We start from the raw sequence: 13433 nt of genomic DNA, 5'->3' as shown, positions 1-13433 counted from the left end.
TAAACAAGTTGACGCTTAGAATATGTTGTTTTAGCTAATATCTATCCAACATACTAAATGGTAATATTAGTATGGGAAGAGCACCAACCCATGTTCCAATAACTATTCACTCCTTGTGCACCCAATCCGAGTTTCAAACTTTAAAGAAACCAAAAAAATGATAGCTGAAATCCTATTAGTAAATTTCACATGTAACAATAGCCGCTCACTTTTTAGCTTTTTTGTTCCATAATTGGCTCATTTGTGCACGACTACTGAGGTATAGTGCACAATTTTTGGGTCATTTGTCCATAAGTATTAGAAATTTTACATGCACGATTATTGGGGCGTCTTTAAGTAGGTATCAGACAACACTTTGAAATGTGTACTTTTGACCCTTGTATGCATAATGGATCCCACAACATGCATCATTACTACCTAGAAGCAAGAATAATAGCTAAAGCATATGAAGGCAACCAAAAAAAATCGTTGAAATCTGACGTACTCTTTAAGATCTATGAAGTTAGCTATAAGAACTATTGGTATGCTAACCCTAGATTTACCGTTTAAGATCTGTGAGCGCGTGAAATTAGCTATAAGAACTATTGGTATGCTCACCCTAGATTCAAACGTGTTTGAGAGGTGAACCAGCATTTTTAATGATTTTTTTAATTTTTAATGGTCAAACACGATTTTCCAATGGGCAATCCTGTGACTGGATTTGAAAATACCTGTATCGAGCACACCGGATTATTAAAGGGAAAGAAAAACAAATCGGGAGTGAGGAACAAGAAGAACATTCTAGTAGCCAGTAGCTGTTCTTGGCCGTCATGGCTTTCTTGTCTTTTGTTTTCAGTAAAATCCACGTGCTTGACCAGATGTTAAGCCTGGCATTGCCATGAATAGTTGCCATCTCTAATCATCTTAATTGCCTGTAATTCTCAGAATTTGTTAGGAAAAAATGTGGTCGGATTTGCCTGAGCATTTGAAGGAAAGAGTAATGGAATCCCTGCCAGTGGACTGCTTCTTTCGTTTCAGGGCTGTTTGCAAGATCTGGAATGCTCTGTTGTCATCAGAGCACTTCAATTCCATGGCAAGGAATAGCCAGCCGTTTCTCATTCTTTGCCCTTTCAAAACCCAAAGGCCAGCCCTAATCTATTCCTTCTTCACCCACACTTGGCGACCCATTTCTTTATCTTTCATACCTTATGTTTGCCCTCTCAATATTGGGGGATCTGCTTCAGGGCTTCTATTGGTAGACATCCAAACCAATCCCTGGTTTGCCCGAACTTCTCCAGTGCTATATGTCTGCAACCCACTAAGCAAAACATGCTTAAGGCTGCCTGGAATGGCTTGTGTGAGAAGCATTATGGCCAAGACTATTGCACCAGTGGGGGCTAAAAGGGATGAATATAAGGTCATGGTGATAGGCAGGAGCATCAGGGATATGGTTTTCTTAGAGGTGTATAACTCAGCCAGCAAGTCATGGAAATTTGCAGGCAGGATTCCTGATGTGGTTATAAGGAATGAAAGCATGATCTACTCCAAGGGCTGTTTGTTCTGTATGATTGATGGGGGCATGATGGCCTACAATATTGAACAGGGGATCACAACAGTTGTGGCCATGCCCACAGCAGGTGCACACAATGTGTGGCCTCGATTGATTTGCTGTGAATCCCGAGTGATTGTAGTTGGGGCAATCGAAGAGAATTACAGTTTGAAGGGTGTTATTATGTGGGAGGTGGTTTTTCATGATGAAAAGATGAAAAATTATGTGTGGGAAGAGATTGTGAAGATGCCCGATTCTCTATTTGATGAATTTAGAAGATGCTCGAATTTAGGTTGGTTTCAGTGTGGGGGAGTGGGGGATAAGATCTGTTTGAGAGCAAATGTAAGCACTGAAATGCTTGTATACGATGTGAGTCGAGGTTCCTGGAGTCGGGTGTTCAATTTTCCTGCGGATTTGAGATATGTGAGCATGAGATATCTTCCATTGGAAGTTATGCCCAATACCAGACTCTCTTAGTTTGTATGGTAGGAGAGTCAAAATCTGAATGAATCAGATGAGCCCAGGGAAATATGGGGACGGTACGTCGGTAAGCCACTATGAGAATTTTTTCATATTTTATTAAAGATTGATTCTTGTATAGTCTAGGTGTTTTCTATATGAGTTTAACAAGTGGTTTATAGTAATATGGGACTATTCTGTATTTCTTGCGGGATACACTTAACTGTGCTACAAATGAGGCATACATACCTTACCTCTTATGGAATTTGAACTTGTGACCTCTCTTTCAAGAGCACAAGTTCTCTCAATAGATGTTTAAAGTGATGTACATTAATTAAAATTAGAATATATTAATAAAATATGATCAAAGATGTATCTCATGAATATGACATGTTGAAGTTTTAATTTCAGTATCTAGTGTTAACAATAATATCACTATCTAAAATTCTAATATGTTATAATGGCGACAAAAATAAGAACATGTTTTTATAACGTGACTTAAATTCTATATAAGAATATGATAAGTGAATTTATTTTGAAACTTGCAAAACAAAAGAAACATGAAAGAATATATTTTGAAATGATAAAAGATTGACCTTTCTCTTTATACACCCTACATGTGTTCTTACACATTATCACTTAAAAGATACGTTTCGTGTGTTTAAATATCTTATTATAAGACTATATTTTAATCTCTAATTTTTTACGTCCTTTAAATACAACCATTTGAAAGATGCATATATGTTACTAAAGATGCTTTTGTAAGTCATATTTCAAAATGATAAGCTCATATCCATTCCTTTTTAGGGGAGATTTACTAGTCTCATCCACTTTGTATAATTATTTTTTATATCTTTTGTAGCATGTAGGTGTTAAAAGTACGATTGTCGTTGCACCAAAAGATCGACCTGTTAATGTTTGATACAACCACTAGACTTATAGAATCCACAAGAGGTGGTTAAGCCATGTCACAAACTTAAGCATTGTGCTGCACAGTACAAGGAGACCAAGGGCACACACCTTGCAACAATCCTCCCCTAGCGCAAGCGAGGGGGTTTGAACCTATGACCCAGGCTTTGATACCACTTGTTAGAAGTACGGTTGTTGTTGCACCAAAAGATCGTCCTATTAATGCCCGATACAACCATTAGACTTATAGAATCCACAGGAGGCGGTTAAATCATGTCACATACCCGAGTGCTACACTGCATAGCACAAGGAGACCAAGGTCACACACCTTGCAACAATAGAATCACATACATTTAACCTCTCTACTTTTGTTGTTTTCACTAGGATAGGTCCTTTTCAAGCAAGCTATAGTTACTACTAATTTTAAGCGTGTGATAGACACTACTCATACAAATTTTCAATGGAGTGCTCATTGTGAGGTATTTAAGAATTGTTTTCATAGTTTACATAGGTTTATATTATTTTGAGTGTTTAAAAAATATTTAGTTCTATGTTAAGTACTTGTAAAACTTTGATATGCATCCACATAGTACTTCACACTGAAAACTATATACATGCTTTGATTAGAGTGTCCATCATGCATTAAAAGTTGTATTTTCTTGCAAATTTAGCTTAAGATACTACCATATATTAATTTTATTTTTTGATATCCCCAATTGTATGATCCCAATCCTTAGATCCCACATTCATTGTTGTAGATTAGATCCATGGGTATGACACGAACGAGGCATTTTTCACTTTTAAGGATCAAATTTTTTACTTTTTAAAATTAGGTTATTTTTTCAAATTTATTGATCTAAATCTTGAGTCTTTCTACTTGAGTTACCTCAGAGGCCCTTTCTTAAGCTTCTCCCTAAATTGTAAGAAGGGACCATGGTCAATGAGATTGGTCATGACTTGCTCGTCGATGGTCTACCTCCCCACCATCTATTGAAAGAACCTTTGAGTGACCTACTATGGTGCTTCTAGTTAGTTTGATTCTAGCAAAAAATTTTGACCGACTCTTACCATGTTGCTAGTCGTGCTATTGAAGAAGAAGAAAAATAAAAAATATGATATCTCCATGGATACTCTAGACCTCATTGTTGTACGAGGAAATTCAAATGATCAATATCCCCCTCCTCTCCCCTTTGTTACTACTCTAGCCACTTAGTAGCTTTGTTATTATTTATATGTTTTATGCTCTAGGATTTAACCTCATGTACACTCCAGTTGAGAGAGTGGACGACTAGGAAGGAGAACTGAAAGATGTCTTGGCTCATGGGGTCTTGAGCCAACGAAAAAGATTGATTGTGAAATGGTACATTTCCTCTATGGTTAATTAAATATTAGCAGCGGATTAAATAAATCAAATATTAAAATTTAACCTAATGTAATAAACCTTTTTACCTAAAATAAATAATCTTGACAGTAAGGCAATTTAATTTATTATTTATTGTAATCTTTAATACCACATTTAATATATTTAGAAAAAAAAATGTAATAATAGATAAATTAATTATAAATTTATCTCAAAGAAACATTTGAAATATAACGATATAAATTTTATACATTAAATACATTCAAGGAGGAAATATTTATAAACATTAATATATATATATATATATCAATAATAAAACGTTGAGATGATAATTTGCAGAAGTGAAACAATAGGGTAATGACTATATGAAATTGATTAATACATATCTGTAAATCACGGAGAGGCGGCTTTCACCACGCAGAGGATTAGTTATAAGCCTAGGGTTTCCAGGCAAGGAAGCATTGCAGGAGGACACGGTTTCTACACAAAACCCCACATGCCTTCACGACATGAAATAAACAGAGCCCTGGCCAGGACACTCCTGGGTGTACGTTTTACCCCGAGTTGGACACACATTGTTTGCCCCTTCACCAATGCCCAATGCCCAACCACCAGACCTTAACTATCATTTCTCGTTTGCTTCTTTCAATTTCTTTTTCCTCTATTATTTTCTCCCTGTGTGTCCTTTATTAATTCACGGGTTTATATAATGTCACATGGTGGTTACCAAAAATCACACCCTTTCATAACTATAATAATGTTCATAATTACATTTATTTAATTATATTTATTACAATTTATTTCCACGGGAAAAAGTCCCATAACATTTCTCCCCATGTAAATCAGTTATTGTCCTCAATAGGAAGATATGCATCTGCATCACAACTCAAAGAAAAACGAGATTAATAAATAAAATTACTAAAATTGAATATTTGCATACTTCATCATATTTCCATTTTCATTTTACTTTATCTATATTGTTCATTCACAAAAATTCACAAGTTCAATAATTATTTATCCCAATGAAAATCATGATAACATTGGCATAGATGTCTTATGAAACATATCATGAATTTCTAGTTTTAGAGCCAGTTATAGTTTATATGTTTTAATTTCCAATCTTTTTAACTGTATCACTTTAAGTATTACTAATTTAACTTCTTTACTTTTTATAACCATGTATGGTCTCTTGTAATTTATATAAGTATAATCTTTATACTCAACATATATTCCAAGATGATATTCATGTATTTCGGACTACATGAGTATCCTCTTTTCCTATAAAATAAAGTACTTGTACAAGGCTATTTGATTGATCAAGTCCAATAACAAAGTACAATAGAGAAAAATGGCATTACAAAGATAATCCAACATCTAGCAAAAGTGTCACAACCCTCCTTTATCACTTTTGATTTAAATACAATTCTATCATATTTTTGGATAAGCTATTTAAATGATTGAATAAATGTTATAAAAAGAATGAAAATAATAATACACACACACACATGGAAAATATACATTATTTTTATTTATTTATTTTTCCACTTCCAATTATGGCACATGTTGTAGGAAGAATAAGAAGCTTCTAGAGGATTCTCCACCACCTTGCATGTAACTCCCCCACTAAGTTTAATCAATTTGCATGAAGTCCAAAATTGGGAAAGAATCTCCTTTTTAATTAAATTTTCTAGATAGTGGAATGGAAGAATTTTTCTTATAAAATTGTATGCAAGTTTCAAAGAAGGGGGTTGATTATGTCTTGAAGAAATATCCCCAAGTTTTAGAAGTAGATCTTCTTTGGTAGTCTCATTTTCATTGCAAGAATTTTAAGTTGTTGTTTGAAGGATTTCTCTCAAGTTGCAAGGAAGGATCATAAGGATAGCCAGTGGATTCAACATCAAGTTCGATAAACCAGGTTCTCTCCTTGTTGTTTTTTTTTCTACATTCACTTATGAGGAATTCATAATATCAAAAAAATATAGTTATAGATCTTCCTTTATATAAAGAAATTTTAGATTGTAAATCTCTTATTTAGGGATAAATAATAATGATAATGCTTTCATATAGTGCATGTAAAAGATAGTTTATTTATTTATTTTATTTCCCTTAAGAAAATATGCACATGATCTTGCTTTTTGTTTTTTTTCAAAGATTTTAGAAAAAATAAAAGAAGAGAGAAATCATATTCCTTTAATTTTTTTTAAAAATCTCTTTTTCTGAGAATAAAATTCTTCCCTGTGTGATTTGAATCTTAATCTTTACCTCTTTCCTCTAATTCATTTCTCTGGTTTTTTGAATGGAAATCTGAATCTCATTCTTTAATCTTCCTGTGAGTTGAGTAAGGTCTATCTGTGAATAATAGTTGAATCAAAATCTCTCTGTGAATTTTAGTTGAATAAGATCCCTCTGTGATTATTAGATTAAATAAATCTCCCTGTGAGTTGAATAAGATCTATCTATGAATTTTAGTTAAATAAATCTCTCTATGATTATTAGATTAAATAAATCTCCCTGTGAGTTGAATAAGATCTCTCTGTGAATTTTAGTTAAATAAAACTCTCTGTGATTATTTTTAAATCTCTCTGTGAGTATTTTAAATCTCTCTGTGATTATTTTTAAATCTCTGTGTGATTATTTTAAATCTCTTTGTGAGTATTTTAAATCTCTCTGTGATTATTTTTAAATCTCTCTGTAATTATTTTAAATCTATCTGTGAGTATTTTAAATCTCTGAGAATATTAGTTGAATAAAATCCTCCTATGAATATTGGAAACGAATACTAGAAATAAACAATTCCCCTATGAAATCTGGAAATAAACTTCCTCCCTGCAAATGGTGGAATAAGCTCTCTCTCTGTAAATATTAACCTCCTGTTACTGTAAAATCAATCTAAAACAATTGTTTGATCATCTATTTTATCCATGTTCTTATTTTCATAAATAAATTCTCTTTTGTTTTTATATATCATTAAGTAATTGGGAATATGAAACCATATATATATATATATATATATATATATATATATATATATATATATATATATATATATATATATATATATATATATATATATATATATATATATATATATATTCCAAATGTTAAAATATATTAATGTTGCATGTAATTATAATAGCACGGTCTTCGAAAAATATTTGAATGAATATCGGTGGCGTACGGGGGTGGCGGGTATTGTAACCGCCGGGGGCAGTGGTATCCCCCACTACCCCTACGGTCACTATCATGATAGTGGTCATAGGGGAGTGGAGGGGACCACGGTGTCCCCTCAACCCCGCGGGCCTGCGCATGCAGGACCACAAGGGTGATGGGACCCGTGGTACACTGTCGTCCCCCTCCCCCCTCCCCCCCCTTTTACTATTAAAACAAAAATTTCGCTTATTTTATTTTTGTAATTAGTTTTTTATATATATTCTTTTTAATTTGCAATTTAGAATTTTTAGTAATTACTTTGGGGTTAAATTTCAAGTTAATTGGTAATAATTATTTTTGTTTAAATTTTAAGTTTAATTGTTATTAATTGCAATTTAGGAAATGTTAATTCTTTCCTTAGTATAAATTTTAAGTTGTTGAATTTAGCTTAGAAAAGTTCATAAATATTGGGGATTATTGTGTAGTAAATTCATAATTAAATTATCCTTGGTAAATTTCTATATTCGTAAATTATATTATATCAAATTCTTTTAATTAGAATTATTCATTCCATTTAAGATCCATTGGGGCACTTAGTTGGCCTTTAGCAATTAATTCACATTAATATGATTTGAATCGAATGCCTAAATTAATCACTATTTCTAGGTTGCTTAATCATGCACGCAAGTTACACTATTCTTATAACATGCAAATTACTTATAGATTAATTACATTTATTGACGTTTTCATGCAACTACACATGTAATTATTAATATGCAAGCTTCATGATGGTCATTGTTATGCAAGTTATATTTCAAGTAGTTACTTCAATTAATTAAATTTTGCGCGTTCAATTAGTAGTTGTTTTCAAGTATGATGTTTTCATAGCTCGTAGTTAGAAAATTAAATAAAGGAAGATGGAAACCAAAACATAGTAGCGTTCAGTATATACGGTGCCTCTGGGTCACGCTTACGAGTAATGCCATCGTGTTGAACTACTGCACTTAACGCCTAATAAAGCTACATCAATGACATTTGTGGCATTGTCCCTATAAATCATCGGGGAGTAATAAGGGACACTTGGAAGTTAAAATCCAAGGGGTGGGTAATCTCCCTTGGATCGATAATTTAATAAGATAATTCTAAAACGATCTTTCATTCGCTAAGTTAAACTATAGTAAACCCCTATAGGGATGATGAGTGAAATGCTTTTGTAAAATTGGTTTAATCTCGAAGAATTGTTGTCGATTGACAATTGGTCAAGGGTGACACTCATGATAAGAATTAGGATCTAGTTGTTTTAGGCCACAAGCAATAGGCCATCTTGAGCCTTTGCTTAAGCGCTACCATCGTGGGTAGCAACCGCAGAGAAACTGTCTGGGACATTGACCCTAGAAAGGGTTGCGTACCCACTAATCAATTTACATCAAACCATAGAGTAGAAAATAGAACTACATACTTTACGCCTTGATCCCGTGCCAAAGCGGGTATGTAGGCAGTCTTGGGACGGAGTTGTCCCTCGTACTCAGGCGTTCGTGGGTGGTGTCTAGGCTTGGTAAAAGAAAGATTGAGTAAGAATCCTATTTTGAAAGATAAGATGATTAAATTAGAAAAAGTAATTCAATGCATACTCGGAAGGAATCCCGTATGGATTCACTTGACTTCCCGAGGCTTTAAGCCAAATTCCGAGGCGGAATTCAAGCTTGTATTATGTTATTTAATTACTCCTAAGGACGACGACCTCGGTGCACTTCTATTAGAAGAGTGTAGTACTTAGTGAGTGGCTCAAGACCCGAATGGTCCCGATAAGTCTAAGTCTCTGGCCAGAGCACCTCCTATCCCGATTGGATAGATGCCTACCCCGTATGGGTAGATGCCTATCCCGTATTGGATAGATGAAATCTTATGTCCTGTATGGACAAATGCCTAACCCGTATGGTTAGATGCTTATCCCAGATGGATGAATGTCTAATCCAAATGGATGGATGCCTAGAGTATGCGATTGAATCAAACATAATGATTAAATTAATCACAAAAAAAAAAGAATGGTCAATTTTGTTGAGTTAATTATGGTGGGTTATTACAAAAAGATGTTATTACCACCCACAAAGCAATTCATATAAGATACTATAAAATTTATTTTGTTTAAGTAATTAAAATATTTGAATTTGATTTTTTTCTCTTCAATGATATTGATTTGTTCAAACATTATTAAAAGTCTAAAGGTTGTCTCTTCTCTTATAAAGTTCAACATGTCCTCATGTTTAATCACTAAATTTTATATCTTATAAATATATCATTCTCACCAACTTATTTCAAACATAGTATCATTAATATGAACTCAAGAACTTGTGGGTTATGGGTCTATAATGTAATTTACATTAAACCAATCTAGACATTAGTTTTGAATAAATATAACAAACATTCATATATGAATGATCATGTGCCAATATGACCTAACAATAATAAATTATGCAATATAGATATTTTATTAGAACTTAAAGTAAGACATCATATAACTTATTAATAAGAGTTGATATTAATATGGTATTTTGTACATCATGCATTTAGTTGTTACCAATAGGGCCAAAAGTAAAATTGCACTCTTTAGCAGATAATATTGGCTTATCAAATATTCCACCTAGACTAATGTGGTACTCAACCAATCAACACTCCATATGCAAAACTCTTAGGAAATTTATGAATTGGTTCTTGACCAATAAGAATCACACCTATTTATGACCAAGTATCCTTTAAGGAGATTTCACAACAAAATATTGAATAAATATAATGGTCTTGAATCTTATTCCATTTTGCTAATTTTTAATGAAGGATGAGAAATTTTACCTATTTAACATGGTCAAAAATATTAAATACTTATTTCCTTTTTGTGACGAGTAAATCACCACTAATAACATTTGACACAAAGCAGAGGTAATGTTAGTGTGAGTGCGACAACATTTACCCTAGTGAACAAGGGCAAGCACGCAGGATGGTCAGGCATACAACCAAGAGAGCATAAACCCACATTAGAATGATGAATAGTTATGGACAATCACCACGTTCTAAATTACACTAATACTCATTTCTTTATTATGGCTATCTATGTGGGAAACCTCATTTCATCGTAAGTATTACTATTGTACTTGTGGAAATATTGAAACATAATGGAGGTATTATGGTTGTACTTGTTGGAGGATAATTTCAAAACTGACATTCTATCCTTAGGGCCTAGCATTAATGTATAAATTTTTTTTCATGTCTGAGAAAAGAACAGATGAAAATCTTCCTTAAAAGATATTACTTGGATGCTTATTATGGTGTATTCTCAACAATGATATGCTACTTTGTTTGAAGTTGATGATCTAAGCTTTTTGTCCATGGTGTGGGACATAAGTGATGATAGTAATCACTAATTTCAACAAATGATTTCTGCAAGTACTCTTTTTTTTAAAAATTGTGCTAGCTAACTAAATAAATAAATAAAATATTTATAGAAGCTTCTACTATTATCTTAATGAGATGTGTTTGCTCCAAATTGGATAATTGCTTTATTATATAAATTTGCCTACCACTGGATCGTTGGATTGGGGATTGAAGAATCTATCGTCTAGGCTTGCAAAACCTTGTTAATAAGATTCCTCAATATCGGTTCTATTACATGGATAACTTCATTAGCAAATTGAACAAGAATTAACATGAATGACTTTTATTTTTAAAGGGCAATTCTTGTTACAACTATCTTTCGAATTCTCCATTACCGTAGTCCTTTTATAAGGGATTTATCTTAAATTATTTCTCATTTTGTTTGTCACCATGTGCAAGTGAAGGGCTACAGATATTGAAGGGCTATTGATGTCAGTGTATTACCAATTATCATGATATCGAGGCACCCAAACCTCTCCTTGGGAATCAAAATCATGTTGCAAATGAAGTTCATCATTAATTTGACATGCATATCATAATAATGGTACGCCAAAGGTATTGATCTAATGACAAATTGAAAACTAAAAGTGACCCTTGTCCGAGAACTCCATGTTCATTTACAAGGATGAGCTGGTAAATATCTATCAGAATCTCTGTAGTAGGAACATGATCATTTAACATATTCTAGAATAATATTTATGGTTTAAAAATAATTTACTTAGAATATATTATTTCACCTGAGAGACCAATCTTGGACAATGACTTAAACTAAGATTATAATAATAGGAAAAACACACAGGTCTCATACAATTTAAGCACTAATCTATAGATCACTTAGTAAGATGCAAGCAACAGAAAATTGCGATCCAAAAATAATAGAAAAGGGACAGTAAATATGAGAGAGTTCTAATTCAGCATAAAGAAAATCATTTAAAACTTGAATAGATTTCATTTTCTAGATTGACTAGTTAGGGTAAAGGTCCTTGTCACTATTTTCGTTAAAGAAGTATCGTATACTTAACAAAAGAGAACGTTGTGTTTGGTATACAATGAATTTTCTCATGTTTAAATTATTTCATAAAAAGGTTTTGTTTTTGTTAATTTTTATTTTTATTTTTAATTAATATTGCATCTAAATTAGTTTCTCTTTTTACTATACATTTTTGTGGGTTCCATAAGAAATAACTTGCTCCATTTACTGCAAATTGTCCATTAGCCTTTTTTTTGTTTTTTAAGGTTTGGAGAGTCAATCCTCTTACCACAATAGCACAAGCTAAGGCAGTTGTAGCCAAGGAAATAACTTCATGAAAGTATGATACTTTTGACAAAATGTTTTTTTTTTTTTTTTTAAATTTTTTCTTCTCCAAAGTTTAAAGTATGTATCTTGAAATCTTTGATAGATTATATTTATTCTCTCAAAAAACCATTATTTTTTGTTTATATCACTTCTCATTTAGAGTTGATATCACTTGTCCTTTCTCATGTCTTCGTCTAACAAACTTCAATGGGCTATGTGCCTTCAATTTAACTATTGCAACCATTTTGGTTCTATCTTCAGATAACAAATTATCTAAGGTACAATATTAAATTATGGCCACTAAATTTCACTTATTACACATGATTGCACAATTAGGTACAATATTTTGGGCCAAGTGACATTTTTACACTCTAAGTAGTAATTACCTGTACATAAAGACAATCAAAAACATTATTATTTTATTCATTCATTCCTAACTTCTATAAAAATTAGACTTGGTCAGCAACATTGAATTAATGTAGTCAACTTGTAAATTCTGAAGAAGAAAAAAATCTAATACTAAAAAGATTGCTATATAAGCCGCTGGTGACACCAATAGAAACATTACTTCCTTACAAAAAGTTAGTAAACAACGAAGTAGTTGAAATGCTTACTAAAAAGGTATTTGAATTATAGCAAATGAACTTGAATTCCGATTGATCTATTATGGCATTTAAACACAATATCTTTGTTATTTCACTAATGGTGTGCAACAAGAAAGGTTTTAAAAATGTTTTAGCAGTCTTTCTAAATGAAAACGTTGGTTGCAAGTTGAATTTTGTTTTCTGGCACGAGGCAAGAAATCTAAGAAATCTTTCAACCGTTTATTTTTGCAACCCTGAGAATTTTTCCTGTGAGGTAAGAAATGTTTCAACTATTTTAAGTTGTTGAATTTTAAATGAAAATTTTGTTGTGAGTTAAAATCTTGAAACAATGTTCTTGCAATCTGATTATTCTTAGCTTACAACTATTATAATTATAGTAATCAAATGAAATATATTCAATATATTGATTATTGATGGCTGCTCTGAGAAACCATGGCTGGACTTCTCATGGTCTCTTCCCTCCTCACCTGCCCCAAAGATCTTCTCTCCAAAATAGACCGAGGAATCAAAATTTGTTGCTGCCTCAAACCCTGGTTAATTGTCATCGTCCTAAGTTTTTTCCGAGCCACCAGTATAGTCTTGACCTCCGAGGAAGCCCCCCTTTCCAGAGTTCCTTTCAACAGGCTAAATTTTAGAGTTTTCGGCCAAATTCTTCTGCGGAGTTTCAAAGCTTAGACTCCTGGGCAAAGAAAGTTGCGA

At 32.7% G+C, this 13433-nt stretch overlaps 1 protein-coding gene across 1 annotated transcript; it reads left to right on the top strand.

Annotated features, from left to right (window-relative positions):
- Positions 1-783: 783 nt before the first annotated feature.
- LOC131076574 (F-box/kelch-repeat protein At5g15710-like) lies at positions 784-2361 on the top strand. Its single transcript, XM_058013810.1, has one exon. It carries the CDS (start codon positions 941-943, stop codon positions 2003-2005), a length of 1065 nt encoding a protein of 354 aa, XP_057869793.1. The 5' UTR covers positions 784-940; the 3' UTR covers positions 2006-2361.
- Positions 2362-13433: the final 11072 nt, after the last annotated feature.

The sequence above is a fragment of the Cryptomeria japonica genome, chromosome 10 (assembly GCF_030272615.1).
Source record: "Cryptomeria japonica chromosome 10, Sugi_1.0, whole genome shotgun sequence".
Lineage (NCBI taxonomy): Eukaryota > Viridiplantae > Streptophyta > Pinopsida > Cupressales > Cupressaceae > Cryptomeria > Cryptomeria japonica.
The sequence above is the reverse complement of the archived record's forward strand: the minus strand, read 5'-3'. Positions and strand labels throughout refer to the sequence as shown.